Source organism: Plecotus auritus (assembly GCF_963455305.1).
Source record: "Plecotus auritus genome assembly, chromosome: 10".
NCBI classification, from domain to species: domain Eukaryota; kingdom Metazoa; phylum Chordata; class Mammalia; order Chiroptera; family Vespertilionidae; genus Plecotus; species Plecotus auritus.
The window spans coordinates 7,261,523-7,286,021 of NC_137785.1; the positions used below are offsets into that span (position 1 = coordinate 7,261,523).

General features: G+C 42.8%; 1 protein-coding gene across 1 annotated transcript; it reads right to left on the bottom strand.

The window, feature by feature from the left end:
* Window positions 1–3,204: 3,204 nt before the first annotated feature.
* Window positions 3,205–22,857, bottom strand: LOC308235329 (uncharacterized protein; the record flags this gene model as incomplete). The annotated part of the gene is made up of 4 exons (XM_080644081.1): window positions 3,205–6,785; window positions 19,624–19,719; window positions 20,996–21,158; window positions 22,678–22,857. The coding sequence occupies 4 exons, from the start codon at window positions 22,855–22,857 to the stop codon at window positions 4,489–4,491; spliced, it is 2,736 nt and encodes a 911-aa protein (XP_080500207.1). The 3' UTR covers window positions 3,205–4,488.
* Window positions 22,858–24,499: the final 1,642 nt, after the last annotated feature.

A 24,499-nucleotide genomic window follows, 5' to 3' on the forward strand; every position in this document is an offset into this window, starting at 1 on the left:
GTAAATTTGCCCTGATCAGTTTGGCTCAGTGCCATGGTCGGCAAACTGCGGCTCGCGAGCCGCATGCGGCTCTTTGGCCCCCAGAGTGTGGCTCTTCCACAAAATACCATGGCCTGGGCGAGTCTATTTTGAAGAAGTGGTGTTAGAAGAAGTTTAAGTTTAAAAAATTGGGCTCTCAAAAGAAATTTCAATCGTTGTCCTGTTGATATTTGGCTCTGTTGACTAATGAGTTTGCCGACCACTGGCTCAGTGGATAGAGCGTCAGCCTTTGGACTCAGGGGTCCCGGGTTTGATTCTCCTCAAAGGCATGTACCTTGGTTGCAGGCCCATACCCAGTGGGGAGTGTGCAGGAGGTGGCTGGTGGATGTTTCTCTCTCATTCATGTTTCTGACTCTATTCCTCTCTGTAAAAAATCAATGAAATATATTTTTTAAAAAAGGGTAAATTTTCAGAGCTTCGTGATGCAAACACGGTGCGACCTGAGTTGCTTTCAGAGGGCCGCGCCAAAAAGTACCTTAGCCGCGGAGCATACAGAGTTGAGAAACACGTTTCCAAATGAACAATTTCAGATGTCACTTTCGCAGCTGAAGAGGCACTGCTAGAAAGGAACAATGGAAGATAATACATCTGGTAAACAGATACCCACGGATAGCTCTGGCCAAAATATAATTGGTCAGAGGGTTGTTTTGTGTGTGTGTGTGTGTGTGTGTGTGTGTGTGTGTGTGCGCGCGCGCGCGCTTGTGTTTTGTTTTTAAGAACAAAAACGTTTTCAGAAACTGGTACAGTGTGAGGCTGGCCATTACCAAATAGGAGAAAAGAACTGCTGGGATGAGTCTAACTTGTCATTGGGGGTAGGGACCCTGAAAAAAGCCACTAGCGTGAGGCCAGTAAAAGTCTGGAATCAATAGCAAGGACATAACCTGAATGCATCCCATTACAAGGTGATGGAGCTGTAATCCAGGACTTAGGGTTTCCAAGAATGTCAAGGTGCGGTGTGCAGTCCAGAGGGTTTGGCTCAGTTGATTGAGTGACTAGGCTGCAGGTTAGATTCCCAGTCAGGGCACATGTCTCTGGTAGCGCTTTCAGGTAGCGCAATCAATGTTTCTCTCTCATAGATGTTTCTCATTCTCTCTCCCTTTCCCTTCCTGTCTCTCTGAAATCAATAAAAATATATATTTTTAAAAAGAGGTGTGCATCACGCTGTTGTTAAAAAGGCATAATCCTGGACCCTGGTTCAGTACTGGGGTTTCTGGTTTAGGGGGTGTGGCATGTGACTAGGGAATTTGGATTCCTTTACTTTTCTGAAGCAGGAAGCTTGGTGTAGAAAATCATTAGAGAAGCCCTGTATTGGACTTACCTGGTGATCATTTTGTACGTTACATACATGTCTAATCACTAATTTGTATAATTAAAACCAATATAATGCTATAGTCAACTGTAAATGAAAAAATATTTTAATATATATTTACTTATTTCAGAGAGGGAGATAGAAACATCAATGATGACAGAGAACCATTGATTGGCTGCTTCCTGCACGCCCCCCACTGGGGACCAAGCACCCAACCCTGGCATATGCCCTGACTGGGAATCAAACCGTGACCTCCTGGTTCATACTTTGATGCTCAACCACTGAGCCAACGTTGGAACCTCAACCCAACCACCAGCCCAGGGTCCTGGGCATCCAAAGCTTCAGCCTCACGAGACTCTTAGGACCGCAGACACTGATCACACAGCCGATTATTCCCAAACCTGGACCAGATGCCCTCATGTGATGACCACCTATGTCCATCAGCATTGAGCCCCATATTGAACCCTGACCCAGAACCTGACACTGCAATCATCCTAAACAGCACCTCCATCCATTAAAAACAGGGTGGCCCGCAAAGACCATGATGGTAGGGACACGGTCATTGATCTCTACAGACCCTGAATCACCTGATGACCCCACATGTACCCCAACCACAGACAGGTGTATCACCACCTTCCTTGCAAATACCTTGGCGCTCCTTTCAGCTGACCCCCCATGATAATTCCATGGACCAGCTACACCACTTGCACCCTGTGATATCATGTACCCTGTGAGACAAACCTCATATGAGACAAACATTTTCTAGAATTTTCAAAAAGGAGAACACACTATTTAAGGTGGTAAAATACACATGAATTTTTACCATTAAAAATGCATTTTTTTATTAATTTCAGAGAGGAAGGGAGAGGGAAAAGAGATAGAAACATCAATGATGAGAGAGAATCATTGACTGGCCACCTCCTGCACGCCCCCCACCAGGGATTGAGCCCACAATCTGGGCATGTGCCCTGACTGGGAATTGAACTGTGACCTGCTGGCTCATATGTTGATGCTCAACCACTGAGCCACACCGACCAGGCAATAAAAATATTTTTTTTAGAAAAGAGTGTCATAATATAAGCCAAACATAATTAAATTTTGTTTTATGAATACCCCATTTTAAAAAAAGTTTAGCCTGCCATGAAATATATATATACTAGTATATATAGAAAAATATATATATAAAATTACATATATAAACATTTTATAATTTGGAAATGTTAAAAAATTAACATAAAATTAGATCATATCTGCTTTTCCTCATAGTTTCATTGAAATATAATTTACATAGATTAGAAATATTTTTGTTTATTTTAAATATATATTTTTAATGATATCAGAGAGGGAGAGATAGAAACATCAATGATGAGAATCATTGATCAATCATTGATCAGCTGCCTCCCGCACACCCGCCATTGGGGATGGAGCCCCAACATGGGCATGTGCCCTTGACCAGAATTGAACCTGGGATCATTTAGTCTGTAGTCCAATGCTCTATGCACTGAGCCAAACCGGTTAGGGCTAGACCTACTTTTAATAAATTTTTTACTTTGGGAAAATTTTATATTTACACAAAAGTCAAAAGGAACTACTACAAAGAGTTCACATATACCTTCATTCAACTTCCTGCTATCTGAACATCTTATATAACCATGGTATATTTATGAAACTGAGAATTAACATTGGTATAATAAGCAACCCAACTATAGATCCTACTCAGATTTGACAAGTTTTGCCGCTACCATTTTTTTCTTGTCCCAAAATTCAACCCCAAATAGTGATTTTAGACATCATGTTTCCTATATTTTCTCTGTTGTGTAACCATTTCTTGGTATTTTTCTTTTTTATTTCCTCAGTTTTTTGAAGAGTACTAATCAGGCATTTTGTATATTAACCAATCATTTAAGTTGGAATGAAAGAATTGCACAAGTTAATTACATAATGAAACAGGCATAGAACACTTTTATGTTGCGTATATTAAAATTTGATCCATAAAGAGAGTAACTGCCACTATTTAAAGTATAACTCAAAAGCTAGGCAGCTAGAAATATGGTGAAGGCATCCTGTCCCCAATTGCCTGTGAGGTGTACTATCTGCTTAGACTTGTGACAGAATGCTTTTTCATTCAAGCCTCGTTGCATTCACTACATTACCTAAGCTTTTGCTAAAGACCACTAAATTCAATGTGTTCAGTGATATTTCAGCAAGGATTTGCTGGCAAATGATGAGGCAACATAAATTACTATAAAGTATGCCATTTGCATTGCAAGACAAAATTATTTTTTAGTATGAACTGACATCTATTAAAGTTTTACTTCTGGACAGATGATTTCCCATAATTAAAAATACTTATTAATTCATAATCTCTGATGATGACATAGGATAGGGTTTACTTACCACAAAAGGATTTCCCAATTTGTTACATTCATGGGATTTGTCTCAATGAACACTCTTTAGATATATAATGTCCTAAAATATTTTCACCAAGGCTGATTGTATCTGAGTTATTTTGTAATTTTTTATCGAGAGATAATATGACATACTTGATCAGTAAACACAGTATCAGACTCTTTGCATTAAGTCATTTTCATTGCATACTATCTTTTTTTAAAATATATTTTACTGATTTTTTATAGAGAGGAAGAGAGAGGAATAGAGAGTTAGAAACATTGATGAATGAGAAACATCAATCAGCTGCCTCCTGCAGACCAACTGGGGATGTGCCCGCAACCAAGATACATGCCCTTGACCGGAATCGAACCCGGGACCCTTCAGTCCGCAGGCCAATGCTCTATCCACTGAGCCAAACCAGCTAGGGCGCATACTATCTTCTTGAGGTCCCAGAACACAAAAAGGGATTTCCCCAAAGCAACTATCTGTAAATTCTCATGTTTAACAAGGATTGACAAGTGGGCAAAAGCTTTCCCATCATTGCTGCACCCATTCTACTTCTCTCCTCATTGAGTCCTGAATTTGTCATGAAGGCTTCCCTAAATTCATTACATTCATAGGGTTTCTCTTCATAGTGAAGCCTTATCCACATACACTACAAAGGGTTTCTCTCCTGTATGTTTTCGCTGATGTCTGATTAGATTAAACTTCTTTGTAAAGCCCTTCCCACATTCACTACATATATAAGGTTACTCTCCTGTATGAATCCGTTGATGTGCAATCAGCTTGCTTTTTGCTGGGAAGCCTTTTCCACATACACTGCACAAATAGGGTTTCTCTCCTGTGTGAATTCCCTGATGTACAATAAGACGACTCTTCACAGCAAAGCCTTTCCCACATTCACTGCACATATACGGTTTCTCTGAAGTGTGACTTAGCTGATGTACAGTGAGATTACTCTTCATGGTAAAGCCTTTTCCACATTCACTACAAGCAAAGGGTTTCTCTCTTGTATGTGTTCGAAGATGTCTGGTGAGATAACTGTGCGCTTTGAAACCTTTTCCACATTCACTGCATACATAAGGTCTTTCTCCCGTATGAGTTCGTTGATGTAAAATGAGCTGCATCTTTCCTGGGAAGCCTTTTCCACATTCACTGCATACATAGGGTTTCTCTCCTGTGTGAGTTCGCTGATGTACAATCAGATAACTCTTCCCAGTGAAGCCTTTCCCACACTGATTGCAAACAAACGGTTTCTCTAAAGTATGAGTTCGCTGATGTACAGTGAGATTACTCTTTATGGTGAAGCCTTTTCCACATACAGTACATACATGTTGCTTCTCCCCTGTATGTGTTCGCCGATGTTTGATCAGAACACTCTGCCTGGTGAAGGCCTTTCCACACTCATTACATATGTAGGGTTTCTCTCCTGTATGAGTTCGCTGATGTGTGGTAAGACTATTCATCAAGGTAAAGCCTTTCCCACATTCATTGCATATAAATGGTTTCTCTCCAGTATGAGTTCGACGATGTGCAATAAGACGACACTTCTCAATGAAGCCTCTTCCACATTCATTGCAAATAAACGGTTTCTCTAAAGTATGAGTTCGCTTATGTACAGTGAGAGTACTCTTTTTGGTGAAGCCTTTTCCACATACACTACATACATATTGCTTCTCCCCTGTATGTGTTCGCTGATGTTTGATGAGAAGACTCTTCCTGGTGAAGCCCTTTCCACACTCATTACATATGTAGGGTTTCTCTCCTGTATGAGTTTGCTGATGTGTGGTAAGACTACTCATCAAGGTAAAGCCTTTCCCACATTCACTGCATATAAATGGTTTCTCTCCAGTATGAGTTCGACGATGTGCAATAAGACGACACTTCTCAATGAAGCCTTTTCCACATTCATTGCAAATAAACGGTTTCTCTAAAGTATGAGTTCGCTGATGTACAGTGAGATTACTCTTTATGGTGAAGCCTTTTCCACATACACTACATACATATTGCTTCTCCCCTGTATGTATTCGCTGATGTTTGATGAGAACACTCTTCCTGGTGAAGCCCTTTCCACACTCATTACATATGTAGGGTTTCTCTCCTGTATGAGTTCGCTGATGTGTGGTAAGACTAGTCATCAAGGTAAAGCCTTTCCCACATTCATTGCATATAAATGGTTTCTCTCCAGTATGAGTTCGACGATGTGCAATAAGACGACACTTCACAATGAAGCCTTTCCCACATTCATTGCATATATAAGGTTTCTCTCCTGTATGAGTTTTCTGATGTTTAGTGAGATAAGACTTTGTAGAAAAGGACTTCCCACATAGACTGCATCCATGGGGTTTCTCCCCTGTATGAGTTTGCAGATGATAAATGAGCTGCCACTTTTTTATGAACACTTTTCCACATTCATTACAGGTATATGGTTTCTCTCCCAGGTGAGTTTTCTGATGTATACTGAACTGTGATTTCTTAAGGAAGGTTTTGTCACATTCAGTGCATTCGTATTTCAATCTTGTATGAATTTTCTGATGTTTAGTGAGCTTGGATTTTCTGGCGAAGGCTTTTCCACACAGACTGCATCCGTAAGGTTTCTCCCTAGTATGAACTCTCTGGTGGTGATCAGTGAGCTGAGACTTCTTCATGAAGGTGTTCCCACATTCAGTGCACATATGGGCTTTCTCTATGTTGTGACTTCTCTGTTGCTTATTAACCGGTGAATCATTACTGATGTTTTTCGTACTGACAGGAAATTGCATTTCAGTTTGTTCATTGTTAGCATGTAGAATGCATGTCCCATCACCATTCAACTCAACAGAGTTAGTTAAGTGACAGCTTCTGTTTTTGTTTTCAAAATGTAAATTCGATTTTAAAGGTTTTTCATGAATGTCAAACATACTATGATTTTGCTTTAATAGGAAATGACAATCATTCTGATGAACAATATTTGCAGACATATTATATTCACAGCATAATCCCAGATTCTTCTGAAGGCTTCGACTTTGCAAGTGACGATTCAGAGGCTCAGCAACTTTCTTGAATTCTAGGAAAGAAGAGAACAGTAAATCATTCTGTAATCTCTCATAATCTGTGTTTGAAATAAAACTGTTCTTGCCTGGCCGGTGTGAATCAGTGGTTGAGTGTTGACCTATGAACCAGGAGGTCATGGTTTGTTTCCGGTCAGGGCACATGCCCTGGTTGCAGGCTGGATCCCCAGGGTGGGTACCCAGCAGGCAGCCGATCGATGATTCTCTCTCATCATTGATGTTTTTATCTATCTATTCCTCTCCCTTCCTTTTGGAAATCATTAAAAATATTGATTTTTTAAAGAAGAAATATAACTGTTCTTACAAAATGCCTTCTTGTGCAGTAAGTATCTATTTATTTTAAAAATATACTTACTGATTTTTAAAAAATATTTTTATTGATTTCAGAGAGGAAGGGAAGGGGATAGAGAGATAGAAACATCATGAGAGAGAATCATTGATTGGCTGCCTCCTGTCCACCCCCTACTGGGGGTGGGGCGGATCAAGCCTGCAACCCAGGCGTGTGTCCTTGGCTGGAATCGAACCTGGGACCCTTTAGTCCACAGGCCGATGCTCTATCCACTGAGCAAACCAGCTAGGGCTACTTATTGATTTCTTAAAACATTTTGTTTTAAATTCTCCCCTGAGGATATATATTTTTATTGATTTTAGAGAGAGAGGAAGGAGAGGAAGAGAAAGAACGAAACATTGATGAGAAACATCTATAAGTTGCTTCTCATACATGCCCTGACCAGGGATCAAACCTGCAACCAAGGCATGTGCCCTGACCAGGAATCAAACACACAACATTTTGGTGTAAGGACGACAGTCCAACCAAGTGAGCCACCTGGCAAGGACTACTGATTTTTTTTTTTTTTCTTTTAGAGAGAAAGGGAGAGTGAGAGCGAGAGCAAGAGTGAAAGTGAGAGAGAGAGAAAGAGAGGGAGGCATCGATCAGTTTCCTCCTGTAAACACCCTGATCAGGGACTAAACCTGCAAACTATGTATGTATCCTGACTGAGAATAGAACCAGTGCCCCTTGGGTGTAGGGGACGACACTCCAACCAACTGAGCCAGAGCGCCTATTGCTGAATTAACTATTTAGTGTCAATTCTATGTTGTATACAATAAGAAATATATTTTGTCTTTGTCCACAGTTCTTTACACAAGAGTCAATTTTCAGCTCCTGGGTGGCAGTGTTTCTGGATTGACTTCCGGGTCTATATATGGCCTCTCTAGGCAGTGTTAGAACCTTCTTTCCCTGTGGCACTCACTACCGGTTTGTGGGAGTGGGCAGCCTCAGAGGTGGCTCTCCGATGGTCACTCCCCGCTCCGATCCCCAGGTTCCAGAAAAACAACTTTCCCCTGCAGTCTCGCAGGGTGTCCCCAACTGGGTGATCCTATGTATTGGGCTTAGTAATCAGAAGCAAGGATTTGAAGAGGAAAAAGCCCAAGTGTGCGAACAATGGGTCTGCACGCAAGTCTAAGCAGCCGGCACACCTTTGAAATTCTTAGGCTGTCCCTGCACGTCAGATCAAAATGAGTTGCTTTTTAGAGATCCCTTCTGTTAGCAGCTCTGAGGACCCCCTTCCACATTCACGAATCACACCAGCCTCAACAACCACGGATTTTTCTAGGCACAGACTTCCCTGGTCCTCCAGCGCCCGCAAAACGCACATTCCTCTCTCCCACCGGGACCAGAGACCTTATCCCAGGCGAAACCTGACCTTTCCGTGGTGGAGTGTAGAGCTCCTCTGAATCTGCGTGTTTGCGCCAATTGGGGAGCAGTGTTCTGGGGCTCGCAGCTGTTCTGTGGGTGCCACAGTTGTGGATTCTCAGGCTTCTAATAAGCTCCACTTTCCCTTTCAAGATGGCGCAGACTCCACGTGCAAGCCCGTAGCTCCGGGAGGGGACCCAGCCACAGTCAGGGCTGCCCGGTCGGGGGAACCCCATCTAGCAGTCCCCCACCTTCTCCTGGAGTTGAGCTGTCCCTTAACTTGCCAACAAACACAAGTCGTGTGACCCTCAGCTGTTCTTTCTTTCTGCTCCGGGACAAGGCTCAGAACACATCTGTCTATTCCGCCGCCATTTTTTTTCTCTGTCCACATTTCTTGACACTGAGCTTGTCAAACCCTTGTAATTTTTTTTTAAATTTATCCTAACTTCATACCAAACACTAACATCAAGTCTTATTTAATTCTACAAAACATTTTACTGGATCTGAAACTCAAACCAAACCCTGGACCAAAATATAATCATTGTACAAACACTACTCAAAAGAAACGAAAATATTTCTCCAAGTCATAACCACGACTGAAAGCAAAACATAAAGCAAAATATAACATTAATTCTAATGTTCCCACAAATAATAACCCTAAACAAATAAACAAATTCTAACACATCAGGTGATTCTACGTCTGGCACGAGGCTTAAAACTAACTCTAACACTATCTCTAGCTTTAACATCAAATTATAAAATATTTCAACTCTAGAACTAACTCGAATTTAACTTCAACCAAATCTATTTTCTACATTTAAGCTGACCTTAAATCTAAACCTTAAACTCAAATATAACAGTAAATTTTTCATATTTTAAGAAGATACAGCAAGTAACTTTGAACATAATAGATCTTATTATGCCCTGGCTGGTTTGGCTCCAGGGGCATATGCCTGGGTTGCGGGCTCCATCCCCAGTAGGGGGTGTGCAGAAGGCAGCCAATCAATGATTCTCTCTCATTGTTGATGTTTCTCCCTCCCTCTCCCTTCCTCTCTGAAATCAATAATAAAAGCCTAATATGGTGTCAGGTCATCAGGTGGGCCATTCAACCAATCAAAGTGTAAAATGTTAATGATATGCTAAGGCTGCTCAACTGCTCCCTATGACATGCACTGACCACCAGGGGCAGAGAGTTGACCAGTAGAAAAATCGCTATGACATGCAATGACCACCAGGGTGCAGACGCTCTGACCGGTAGGTTAGATTGCTGCTGGGGACTGAGCAAGATGGGCCAGACGGTGGTCCCTTCCGGCTGGCCAACCTCCTGCATCCCTCCCCAACCCGACTGTGCACCGGTGGGGTCCCTCAGCCTGGCATGCGCCTCTCGCAATCCAGGAACCCTCAGAGGATGTCGGAGAGCTGGTTTCGGCCCAATCCCGCAAGCCAGGCTGTGGGTCCCCACTGGTGCATGAATTCATGCACCGGGTCTCTAGTATATATATAAAAATAGATTTTATTATGCCATAAGTCATAAATATTCATTACAGAATTAGTAGAGATTTCATTCAGGGATTGTATGAATTGGCCAAGGCAGAATAAATTTTAAGAGTGTTCAGGAGGATCCAAGATGGCGGCGTAGGTAAACACCTAAACTGCTGCCTCGCACAACAATTTCAAAATTACAACTGAAAGACAAAACGTCTATCACCCAGAACCACAGGAAAGCTGGCTGAGTGGAAGTTCTACAACTAGAAGGAAAGAGCAAAGAGCATTGAGAGATGCACAAGTGCTGAAAAGCTGAGGTACGGAGGCGCGCGAATCGGACTGGCGACGTGCGACTAGGAGTGCTGCTTTTTTCAACCCGAAGGGAGACAAGCTCCCGATTACTCCAAACTCCGGTTTCTGGGGAGACACGGGGGACCCAAACTCCTACAGGGAGAAGCTGGACTGTCTGCCGTGGGGTCGGAAAGTGAGGGTGGCTTGCTTGCAGGGCTGCGCGCAGGAATAATTGTTTACTGTGCGGGACACGGGGACGCGGTCAGAGACGCAGAGCCAGCTTACTGGCAGGCATCGCTGTCTGCCACGCCCTAGCCTAGTCACGTCCTGAGACCCCGCCCTGCACAACCTACAAACCCACCCAAGCTCCAAGCAGCGGCTTTAGCATATGAATGACCTGCCCTATCGTAGCTTAACCTAGCAAACTTGCAGCAAGAGTCAAACAGCTCCAAAACCTCCAAACCCCAAGCAAAGAGGAGAAAACTGTAGTTCTCGCTGTAGCGCCTGCGGGGTGGCCTCAGACAGTACCTGACTTGCACCCCATTGGAGATCCAGAAGCCAGTGTACCTAGTGGTCAGTGTGAGACACCAGATTTCAACTCCCCACATCCATAAGTGACACAATCAAGAGGCAGACTCAGTGAGCACCAAAGCCCCACTGAAACAAGTCCTGCACCATAAGCGTGTCTCCAGCACAGCAGTTCTTCCATTATAGACACAGCGGGTCCTCACAGCCAATTGGCCTGGAGGTCAATTCCTCCCAGTGTACCGACAGCAATCAAGGCTTATCTACACCAAGACTTTGCACTCAGGCCACAAAGGGATGTACCAAAGGCGTCCACCTTAGGTGATTGGGGAGGCTGAGCTACTGGCTCCTATAGGTCACCTACCACACAAAGCCACTCCATCAACACAAGGAAGCAACAAAATGCGGAGACAAAGAAACATGTCAAGAATGAAAGAAATGGAGAAAAGCAAACTACTGGACGACATAGAGTTCAGAACCACATTTATAAGGCTACTCAAGAATCTTCTAAAAACCGCTAAGGAACTTAGTGAGACCTTTAAGGATCTTAATGAGAATGCCCAAAAAATGGAAAAGGACCAGTCAGAAATTAAGCATACCCTGTCTGAAATAAAGAATATACAGAAACTCAACTGTAGATCAATGTACCCCAAGAATCAAACCAAAGATCTGAAATATGAGGAAACAAAAAACACCCAACCAGAAAAACAAAAAGAAAAAAGAACCCAAAAATATGAAGATAGTGTAAGGAGCCTCTGTGACAACTTTAAGCGTACCAACATCCGAAATTTTGGGGTGCCAGAAGAAGAGAGAGAGCAAAATATTGAAAACCTATTAGAAGAAATAATGACAGAAAACTTTCCCTACCTGGTGAAAGAAATAGACTGACAAGTTCAGGAAGCGCACAGAACCCCATACAAGAGGAATCCAAAGAGGACCACACCAAGACACATCATAATTAAAATGCCAAGGGCAAAAGACAAAGAGAGAATCTTGAAAGCAGCAAGAGAAAAACGGTTAGATACCTACAAGGGAGCACCCATACAACTGTCAGGTGATTTCTTGGCAGAAACTATGCAGGCCAGAATGGAGTGGCAAGAAATATTCAAAATGATGAACAGCAAGAACCTACAACCAAGATTACTCTACCCAGCAAAGCTATCATTCAGAGTTGAAGGTCAGATAAAGAGCTTCACAGACAAGAAAAAGGTAAAGGAGTTCATCACCACCAAACCAGGATTACATAAAATGCTGAAGGGTATTCTTTAAGAAGAGGAAGAGGAAGAAAAAGGTAAAGATAAAAATTATGAACAACAAAATGACATCAAATACATATCTACCAACAAGTGAATCTAAAAATCAAGTGAATAAAGAATCTGAAGAACAGAATGGACTGGTGAATATAATAGAATCAGGGACATAGAAAGGGAGTGGACTGACAATTCTCAGGGGGAAGGGAGTGTGAGGGGTGCGGGAAGAGATGGGACAAAAATCTTACACCTATGGATGAAGACAGTGGTGGGGGTAAGGGCATGAGGTGGGGTGGGGAATCAGGTGGAGGGCAGCTATGGGGGTAAAAAAAGAGGAACACCTGTAATAATCTGAACAATAAAGATTAAAAAAAAAAGAGTGTTCAAACTCTACACTAAACTTACCATACTTTAAGAAGATACTAAGTTTCATTACATCTCATTATATTCATTAAATAATCAGAAGTTTTTTTTAATTGTTGAATCTATTATAGCTGTTCCTCATTTTCCCCCACTCTGCCTCTCTCCACTTTGTCCCTGCCCCCTTCCAGGCCTTCACCACATTACTTTCTGGGTCCATGGACAATGTACATACGCATATGTGTTCTTTGATTAATCTCTTCCCAACTCACCCATCCCTCCCCTCTTGAGATCTGTCAGTCTGTTTCATGTAATTGTCAAGTGTTATGAATATCTTTCGTTATACATCAAAAAAGACACCTATGCCCTAGCTGGTTTGGCTCAGTGGATAGAGCGTCAGCCTGTAGACTGAAAGGTCCCGGGTTCATTTCCAGTCAAGGGTACATGCCTGGGTTGCGGGCTCGATCCCCAGAAGGGGACGTGCAGGAAGCTGTTGATCAATGATTATCTCTAATCATTGATGTTTCTATCTCTCTCTCTCTTTCCCTTCCTCTGAAATATATATATAAGTATATATATATATAATTTTTAAAAGACCCTTATGATAACAGCTGAGTTTATGCTAATTAAATGGCTTAGGACTGATTCCTACATATATTCAGGATGGAGTTAGTGACCAGACACACCAATTAATTAGAAGACTGGGATTTCAGCACCGGGACCCAGTGACCTCTGGAAAATGGAGGAACTAAAAACTAAAGCTCTATAAAAACTCTTAATATATATACATATATATTGATTTTTAGAGATGAGGGAGAGAGAGCGAGAGAGAGAGACAGAGAGAGAGAGAGACATGGTATTCAGAAAGAATCATCTATTGCTTCCCTACCAGGGACCAGCCTTCAACTTAGGTAGTGCCCTGAGAGGAATCAAAACAGTAACCTTTCGCCTGGTCGGAGTGGCTCAGTGGTTGAGCGTCGACCTATGAACCTGGAGGTCACGGGTCCTATTCCCAGTCAGGGCATATGCCTGGATTGCGGGCTCGATCCCCAGTGTGGGGCATGCAGGAGGCAGCCGATCAATGATTCTCTCTCATCATTGATGTTTCTATCTCTCTCTCCCTCTCCCTTCCTATCTGAAATAAATAAACTCAATAAAAATATAAAAAAAAAACACAACAGTAACCTTTTGGTATACAGGACGGTTCTCCAACTGAGCCACATTGGCCAAGACTCTATGAAAACTCAACTAGACGCCGAAACCGGTTTGGCTCAGTGGTAGAGCGTCGGCCTGCGGACTGAAAGGTCCCAGGTTCGATTCCGGTCAAGGGCATGTACCTTGGTTGCGGGCATGTCCCCAGTAGGGGGTGTGCAGGAGGCAGCTGATCGATGTTTCTAAGTCTCTATCCCACTCCCTTCCTCTCTTGTAAAAAATCAATAAAATATATTTAAAAAAAAAGAAAACTCAACTAGATCGGATCAGCTTCTGGGTTCGGGAACACATTGATCAGCCCACGGGGTGGTTTACTCCAGTTCCATGGGGACAGAGCTCCTTATTCAGGAATTCTTTAGACCTTGTCCTCTGTACCTACTCATCTGTATCCTTCATAATAAAACAATAAACCCAAGCATTTCTCTGAGTATGGAGAGTTGCTCCCACAAATTAATTGAACCTAAAAAGCTCAGGATAACCTCCAATTTATAGCCAGTTGGTCAGAAGTATAAGTGACAATTTGGACGTGTGATGGACATCAGAATTGGGTGCAGTCTTATGGGATGACCTCTTGACTTCTGTGTTTGCTCATTTTATTTTATTTTATTTTATTTTTATTTTATTTATTTATTTTTTTTTTTAAATATATTTTATTGATTTTTTACAGAGAGGAAGGGAGAAGGATAGAGAGTCAGAAACATCGATGAGAGAGAAACATCGATCAGCTGCCTTCTGCACACTCCCCACTGGGTATGTGCCTGCAACCAAGGTACATGCCCTTGGCCGGAATCGAACCTGGGACCCTTGAGTCCGCAGGCCGACGCTCTATCCACTGAGCCAAACCGGTTAGGGCTCATTTTATTTTTTTTAAACAATTCTTTATCGTTAAAAGTATTACCTATGTCCCTCTTTCTCCCCCATTGACAAACTCCAGCCCCCCCCATCCCAAGCCTTCAGCACCCCTGAACTCTTAACTCGAAGGGTCTAACGCAGCCGTGGGCAAACTATGGGATCCGGCCCGTGGAGCCAAAAGAGCGGAGGGTTCTCTTGCTCTCCCCTCCGCTCCTTTACTTTGAATTTATATTAGTTCACACAAACAATCCATCCATGCTTTTGTTCCGGCCCTCCGGTCCAGTTTAAGAACCCATTGTGGCCCTCGAGTCAAAAAGTTTGCCCATCCCTGGTCTAACTCTACTTCTAGATAGATAGTGTCAGAATTGAGTAAATATGTAGGGCCTCTAGGTTTAATAATTCTAGATACAGAAACCTGAAACAAAGTAATAAAGGTAATCACAGCCTGTGAAACATGGTGAAAAGAGGAATGGAGATGTAAGAGGTGGATTAAGTCGGATACACAGGATGGGGCAGAAGCAGGTTCAGAGGCGTTTATATGGGGAATCTGGCAGTCATTGATTAATGATAATACAAGTATAAACCTGTGTTTCATGCACTCACAATGGCAAACATGCTTTTGCTCAACCTGCATTTAAAGAGAAGACAAGGCCCTGACCGGTTTGGCTCAGTGGATAGAGTGTCGGCCTGCAGACTCAAGGGTCCTGGGTTTGATTCTGCTCAGGGCATGTACCTTGGTTGCGGGCACATCACCAGTGGGGAGTGTGCAGGAGGCAGCTGATTGATGTTTCTCTCTCATCGATGTTTCTATTTCTCTCTCCCTCTCCCTTCCTCTCTGTAAAAAAGCAATAAAATATATTTTAAAAAAAAATAAAGAGAAGACAAGGTTCACTGATGGGCTAAATGGGAGAAGCAAGAAGAGGTTAATGAAAGTGAGGACTTAAACATTACTCCAGGAATTATGTGGAGTGAGCCACCAAGAAAGTAAAATGCCTTTCAATGAAATAAGGGATATTACTGAAGTTCAGAATGAGGAGAAAATCTAGACTGCATTGTGAAACAAAGTTTAATATTATTACCACATATCCAAGTACAAATATGAAGAAGTTATTTGACTGTATAAATGTTATAAAAGGTCTATTCTGAAAATATGTGTCAGTCCATGAACATTTACAAATTCTTCAAAGAAAGAGACTAAACTAGACTGTGTTTTGAAACCTGTAAAATAAAACACGAAGGCATATCTAAAGTTTTGGAACTCAATAACCCCACAAAAAAGAAGCAAACACTGAGTATTGTGATCAGGTGCATACCTGCTGACAGGTGTACAGAACAAATACACAGAGAGTAAGAATGTAGATGCTCAGCATCTGATTTCCAGGAAATTATAACAGACTACTGAGGGTTATCATGTGCCTAACACTTGCTATTCTTCTTCTTCTATGTTTTATTTGTTTCAGAGAGGGAGAGAGAGAGAGAAACATCAATGAGACAGACTCACTGGTCGAATGCCTGGTGCATGCCCACCACTGGAGATTGGGTCTGCAACCCAGGCATGTGTTCTGATCGGGAATTGAACTATGACCTCCTGGTTCATGGGTCAACACTCAACCACTGAGCAACACCAGCAGGGCTTAGGTCAGGCAATTTAGCACTTTTTTCAAGTCACTCATGGATTCTTCCCTATCTACCTTTTATCTTTCAAAATTTCAATCTGTATTTTTCTACTGTCACAAATAGTGATGGTGAGTGTAACATGGTTATATTTCCCTCCCTTATACAATCTGTCTTCTATATTACAGGCAAAGTGGTCCATTTTCAAACCTAGTTACATAATGTCACTTTTCTACTGGTTTTCAACTTTAATGGAATGAAAGCAAGGTCTTCATTGGCCTCAAGAGGTGATGTGTGACCAATAGCTCACTGCCACCACACTGTCCTTATCTACAGTCATTTTCCCGCCTGCCCATTTCACTCTATCCAGAAAGGCTTCCTAGGAGTTCCTCAAACACATTCCAAATTCAGCTCTGGAACTTCCCATAGGCTTACATTTGGAGAGCTCCAGGGAGCTGACTCATATCCCTCATCTAGGTGCTCAAAGGAACCCTATCAAAGAGCCCTTCCCACTCCTCAAAGCAATTCTGGGAGGAACGCCCACTGTTCCATTGGCTGCTTCAATTTCCTTACAGCATTTTTTGCCCTAAGATATAAATTTATTATTGATTATCTAGAGTACTTCTACTGAGAATGAAAGGACTGTGCAAACTAGAGTACAGCTGTTAACTTAAAAAATACTAGACTATTGCCCTAGCTGGTTTGGCTCAGTGGATAGAGCATTGGCCTCTGGACTGAAGGGTCCCAGGTTCCATTCCAGTCAAGGGCACGTGCCGGGGTTGCGGGCTCAATCCCCAGTGGGAGGGGCATGTAGGAGGCAGCCGATCAATGATTCTCTCTCATCATTGATGTTTCTATCTCTCTCTCTCTCCTTTCCTATCTGATATCAATGAAAATGTATTTTTAAAAAATATTAGGCTATCAAAATGCAAGTTCTAAAGAAATAAAGCAGTCACTTAGATTGCAGGAGGCAATCACAAGTATGGAATGCATGAGAGTTTTCAGGAAAAGGACAGAGACTTTCTAAGCAAGATAACAGCGTATCACAGAGATCACTGAAAGAGAAACTGCAATATCATATGACAGGAAATTTGGTTACCTGGGACGAAGTGTCATCAGCATATGATGAGAAAGTAATCAGTTTTATTTTTATATCCTAGAAATGAATAATCTGAAAATGCAATCACGAAAATAATTCCATTTAAGTAATTATTTTAAATAATAAAAGAGAATCTCATACTTAGGAATAAACTTAAGAAAAGGAAATGTAGAAATTTTATTCTGAAACTTATAATATGTTGTTGGAAGAAATTAAAGACCAAATTAAATAGAAAGACAGACAATGATCATGGATCAGGATGTTTAATATGGTTACGATGGAATTCCTACCCAATTAAGGTACAGATTCAATGTAATCCCTACCAAAATCCTAGCTGTTTCTTCTTTTGCAGAAATTCACAAGCTGATTCTAAAATTCAAATGAAAATTCAACCATCCAAAAGTCAAAATTATTTTGAAAGACAACAAAGTTGGGTAATTAAATCTTCCCAATTTCAAAATTTATAAAGAGCTACAGAAATCAAGGCCTCAATAAGAATGTATAAATAGCTCTGGATGGTGTGGCTTAGTTAGTTGAAGTTTGTCTCATGCACCGAAGGGTCACGAGTTTGATTCCAGGTAGGGGAACTTGCCTAGGTTGAGGGTTTAGTAACTGGTGGGGGCCAGTTCAGGAGATAACTGATAGATGCTTTTCTCTCTCTCTCTCTCTCCCTCTCCCTCCTTCCCTTCTACTCTCAATGGAAAAAGTATCCTCCGGTGAGGATCAACAAAAAACAAAACCAAAAGCACTTACTACAAATATATTAAAATGAATATATGAAATGAATATATTTAAAAACATTTCTATAAATATAAAATGTTCTAAAATTGATTGTGATGATGGTTACACCCCAACTATATCAAATATACCACAAACCAGTGAATTATATAATTTAGGTGAACTGTATGGCATGTGAATTACCAGGTCTACCAGTTAATAATGCGGATTTTTTCAATGGGAGTTACATATACGTTGATATACTAAAACTAAGTAAAACCATTAAAATTATGATGTGGTATTTTTTTTTTAATATATTTTATTGATATTTCACAGAGAGGAAGGGAGAGGGATAGAGAGCTAGAAACATCGATGAGAGAGAGACATCGATCAGCTGCCTCCTGCACACCCCCCACTGGGGATGTGCCCGCAACCAAGGTACATGCCCTTGACCGGAATCGAACCCGGGACCCTTCAGTCCACAGGCCGACGCTCTATCCACTGAGCCAAACCGGTTTTGGCATGTGGTATTTTTTTTTTAAAGAAACTAATTGTAGCCCTGACCAAACTGCTCAGTTACTTGTAGCATCATCCCAATATATGAAGGTTGCACATCCCTGCAGGGCAACATATAAGGATCAACAAATAAATGCATGAATAGGTGGAATGAAAAATCTATCTATCTATCTACCTACCTACCTACCTACCCTGCCTCACTCTCTCTAAGATCAATAATAATAAAACAATTAAAAGAGTAAATAAATAAATATATGCAGTGATAACATCTTAGAAGGAACAAAAATCTGAATTGGAAAAACTAGAAAGTAAGTCATTTGAAGCAGACATAAGTTATGTTGTTTGGTCTCAAACTCATGTAATATGTTAAGATCTTTTCTTGTTCATCAAATGAAACAGTAGAGACCTTGAAGAAGGGAGCTCAGCATGCAGGGAACATCCCAGGTGATGCCAGGATAGACAGAATTCAAAATATCGAATTCGGAAAGAGGAACTAACAGTAAACAAAAACAATGGAGGGAAGTCGATTCCTGCTCTCACACACAAAATGAGAAGTCAGAGGCCAGCTGCCATGACGATGAGTAAAATACTTTGGAAGAAAGTGTTCATTAGACGATACTGAAGGAGAAGTCAATTTGGGAGTCCATGTCACAGAACAGAAAGAGGTCAACTCATGGGAACAGAGGAGACGTTTAAGATGAGAACTGAGGACCATTGGAGGATGGGGGAAAAACAACATAAATGCACCGTGAAAAGCAGGTTATCACGGGGACATAGCATCCAAAGTGGGTTGGAGGTTATGGAAGGAAATCACTATTTCTAACCAGGACATGGAGGCCCTGTGGTAAGAAAAAAGTGATGAATTCAAAGTTCTGTCTTTCCAAAGAGACCTGGAAAGTAGAATTTCCTAGCTACAGAAGTGGTAACAGAGACAGACACTGTGACCATGGACAATGGACAAAGGGGGAAAAAAAAAAATCTGAGATTCCTAGGACAAAGAAAACTATGCCAACAAAATCAAGATGGAGATAAAATAAGCAAGTCAGAGCTCAGAAAAGAAAACCAGGGCATGCTATCCTCTAAACTTCTCCAAAAGGGTTCTCATTTGTGGAGGGGTGGTTTTTTGAGTTTCCTCATTCACTGTCACTGCTCTGACAACTTCGCTGACTAGAATGTGACTTCCCGGCTGCCCACCTTGCTGGCTCTCACCCCCTCACCTGGAGAGACTAGACAGCGGCATCCATGCTGTACTGTCCACGGTTCTTCCCCTCGTTCCAACTTGGAGAGCGCGTCTGGTTTGCTGGCTTGATACCCTGCTTGTGAACAATGACAGAGACTCAGACATATTACATTGGGCTGGTGTCTGTCAAGAAGGGTGAATGAGCCCTAACCGGTTTGGTTCCGTGGATAGAGCATCAGCCTGCGGAATCAAGGGTCCCAGGTTCGATTCTGGTCAAGGGCATGTACCTTGGCTGCGGGCACATCCCCAGTAGGAATAAACTTAAGAAAAGGAACTCAGTGGGGAGTGTGCAGGAGGCAGATGATAGATGTTTCTAACTCTCTATCCCTCTCCCTTCCTCTCTGTAAAAAAATCAATAAAATATTTATTTAAAAAAATAAAATAAAATAAAAGAGAAGGGATTATGAGCCCTGGCTGGTTTGGCTCAGTGGATGGAGCATTGGCCTGCGGATTGAAAGTTCCTGGGTTTGATTCCAGTCAAGGGCACATGCCTGGGTTTCAGACTCGATCGCCAGTGGGGGGCTTGCAAGAGGCAGCCAATCGATGATTCTCTCTTATCATTGATGTTTCTGTCTCCCTCTCCCTTCCTCTCTGAAATCATTGAAAAAAAAAAAATATATATATATATATGTATATATATTTTTAAATATATATATATTTTATTAATTTTTTACAGAGAGGAAGGGAGAGGGATAGAGAGCTAGAAATATTGATGAGAGAGAGAGAAACATCGATCAGCTGCCTCCTGCACACCCCCCACTGAGGATGTGCCTGCAACCAAGGTACATGCCCTTGACCGGAATCGAACCTGGGACCCTTCAGTCCGCAGGCTGACACTCTATCCATTGAGCCAAACTGGTTAGGGCCAGTGAAAATATATTAGAATAATGCTGAAACCGGTTTGGCTCGGTGAATAGAGCGTCGGCCTGCGGACTGAGGGGTCCCGGGTTCGATTCTGGTGAAGGGCATGTGCCTGGGTTGCGGGCACGTCCCCAGTGGGAGGTGTGCAGGAGGCAGCTGATCAATGTTTCTCTCTCATTGATGTTTCTAGCTCTCTGTCCCTCTCCCTTCCTCTCTGTAAAATATCAATAAAGTATATTTAAAAAAAAAAAAAAAGAAACGAAAATATATTAGAATAAAAAGAAGAATGGAGAATGAACAGGTTCACATCTAACACAATGACTTTTATATCAGGAGAGGGGACATTATACTCTCTTGTCTCGGGCAAGAGAAAGATGTGCGGTTGTACCATGTCGCATATCTGTATTTACTCTGAACAGTTAAGCAGCTTATCAATAAAAAGCCACTGACAGAGAACCATCGGACTGACACGGGGGAGCTGTCCTCACCCACGGACACCAGGTGGCTGTAGGTCTCCAACATCACGTCCCTGTACAGGTCCTTCTGCTCGGGGCCCAGGAGCTGCCATTCCTCCCAGGTGAAGTCCACGGCCACATCGTGAAATGTCAGGGATTCTGGTAACACCTCCATGTTGTGTAATGGCGTGACGTCCTGTACATGATCTGGGAGAAATGTTAGTTTTTCTGCTCATTTTCACTTTACAGACTGCACCTATATAGTGAGTGGGGTTTTATTTTAATATACAGTTGAAGAATCACATGCCTAGTAAAATACTATTAGTAATTGTACATCCATGCAGTCTTCCAATTAGATGTTTCTACAATGTGAAAAAGTTAAATGTGCTTGTTAACCTAGAAACACGTTTCATATATTCAAATTAATATATTTGAAAGAGAGAATATATATGTCAAAGCCTAAGCAATCATTCCATTGGTCCACCGTTTGACTGGTAGCTATGGCACATACTGAGCACCAGGGGCAGACACTCAATGCACAGGGTAGAAACATGGAACAGACTGATGAATCTCAGCGGGAAGGGGCAGGGGGAGGGTGGGAAGAGATTAACCAAAGATCTTATATGCATACTAGAGGCCCAGTGCACCGGTGGGGTCCCTAGGCCTGGCCTGCGGTGATCGGCGAAACCAGCAGTCCTACATCCCCAGAGGGGTCCCAGATTGCAGGAGGGCAGAGGCCAGGCAGAGGAACCCCACCGTGCACAAATCTGTGCACCGGGCCTCTAATATACACACGTGGATAGAGCGTCAGCCTTCTGCGTGAGGGTTCCGGGTTCGATTCCAGTCAGGGGCACATGCCCAGGTTGTGGAGTAAAATACTTTGGAAGAAAGTGTTCATTAGATGATACTGAAGGAGAAGTCAATATAGGCCATAAGCTTAGATACATTAAGAACTTCTGAAGTTAATTAACAAAGGGACATGGTCCCCTTTGCAGACCTAAATGTCTGCCTTTGCAGCGCAAAAGGTGCCACAGAGGAGGCATGACACACGGGCGTTGCTGGTTTAGTCCCTGGGTCTCTAGTTCGTCAACTGAGGGACTGAAGGTTAAAAAGCAGAAGGACTGGCAATAGCACTCTGGGCCCTCATGCCTTGGGTCCCAACAGCAGCCAAGGCCATAACCTTAAACACCAGGGACCCTGCTTGTCCAAAACTTCACCCTCGCCAGCCTCTCGGCACCGCGGACTCTGATCACACTCCCCTATTCATCGGAAACGCAGGCCAGACACTCCCATGCGTGGACACCCGCGCCGGCCCAACATCACGGACCCGCGTATTAAACCCCCACCTGAACCTGACACCGCCATCTTCCTAAATGCCCCCTACACGTCTCACAGGTGGGGGGACCTGCAGCACCCCAAACCCTGACAGTCCGGACAGGGCGTTATCTCTGCAGACTCTTCACCTGGGCACCGACCCCCAGGGCACCCCGACCACACACAGATTCTCTGCTTCCCCTCAAATCCCGTTCCTTCGCGGCTCCCCTCAGCGGCCTCCTCCCGGCCGCTCCTCCCCTCCCCCTCCGAACCCGTGGTAATCCCATGCCCCGCACCACGCCACGCCCACACGTCACCTGTGAGAAACCAAACTTTTGCTGTGACAAAAACAAACACACAAAAACAAAAAAAAACTTTTGGGGACAAAACCACACACTGACCTGAATTTTTATCCAGACCAATGAGGAGAGCGAAAACGTGGTTATTGCCGCGAACGGCTTCAACTTTTGCCCTGGCTCCGCCCCTTCTACGGTGGCCCAGGAGGATCGCAGGCTCTGGAAGAGGCATTTGGCAGCAATATGTCTGCGCCCACCTCGCGGCGCAGCCATGGGGGCCGCCATGTTTGGACACCTGGTTGCCGTACAGAAGGCAGAGCCGGCTTGAAGGCTCTCAGCCAGTATGTGCGAAAAGGTGAAAAGCTGCCAAAAGCATCTCGTTTTCCATCACTTCGCTCAAACGAAAAAAATAAAAATGAAAAGGTTAAGTGTTTACAGCTTCGCGGTGCAAACACCGTGCAACCTCAGTTGCTTTCCGAGGGCTGGGCAGAAAAGTACGATAGTCGCGGAGTATATTCTCCACTTTACATATAAGAAAGGTCCAAACGTGCAGATAATTTTAATGATTTCAATTGAGCCAAAGTGAGGACAATTACTGGGAAGCAGAAGAATAATGGATTGAGAAAATGCTCTGGAGACTGGAAGTTTTGCACCTTATTTTACACATTCCAGACAAAGGAGAAGACATAAGGGAGTTACAGGAAATCCAGTGATGACAGCTTAGGGAGGTGGGAGAAAGCAAACGGGGGAAAGCAAATCGGGGAAATCTCTTTTTGGATAAAAAAGTAAAATGAATAGAATAGACACATAGTTGTTTTAAATAGGTGTGTATAGGATAGTACACAAACAACACAATAAGAAGAACAATGAGGGTTTCTGTGATCTGCTCTGGTGGGAGGTTGTGCCCTGAGGGATCTGGGAAAAAAGGAAATTCGCCTGACAATCCAATAGAGTTATTCTAATTTTTTAAAATATATTTTATTGATATTTTACAGAGAGGAAGGGAGAGGAATAGAGAGTTAGAAACATCAATGAGAGAGAAATATCAATCAGCTGCCTCCTGCACACCTCCTACTGGGGATGTGCCCGCAACCAAGGTACATGCCCTCGACCGGAATCGAACCCGGGACCCTTCATTCCGCAGGCCGACGCTCTATCCACTGAGCCAAACCGGTTTCGGCAAAGGTTATTCTAGATGCAAAAAGACAATGGACAGGCTCAGTCAAGGTAAAGACTGACCTGTGTCAAGGAAGATACTGATGTAGGATATGACTACTAGCCATGGCTGGCTTTTGGTTAGAAAGTTTTAATTTCATACCATCCTATGTGGTCACTTAGCCTCGTGGTTTGTAAGGCCCTCCGTGCAGGCCTCCCCTGAGCTTTTCAAGTTTAGTATGTGGCCCCTTTCCCACCACACTGTGATGAGGAGAATATTCAATGACTGGTACATTTTCTCTGAGACCTCATGCCACTGTGCTCCTGATCACAATGCCCACAGTATTGCTGGTGTCCCTTTATTTGGAATGATTGTAAAAAAAAAAAAAAAAAAAAGATGAAGGAAATGACATTGTAAGGAAAAATAATTTTTCCTTCTCTTCTAGGTTCATTGGCTCGTCTAATAATTAAATTGATATGACAGACTAACCGTGGGAAATAATAAAAAAAAGTTTAATAACATGTAAACCTTTTGTATACGCGGTAGCGACCCACAAACATTTTCTGAAAGATAGAGATTAACATTTTCCAATTTGCAGACCAAAATGTCACAAAGGCCAAAACCGGTTTGGCTCAGTGGATAGAGCGTCGGCCTGCGGACTGAGGGGTCCCGGGTTCGATTCCGGTCAAGGGCATGTACCTTGGTTGCGGGCACATCAACAGTAGGAGGTGTGCAGGAGGCAGCTGATCGATGTTTCTCTCTCATCGATGT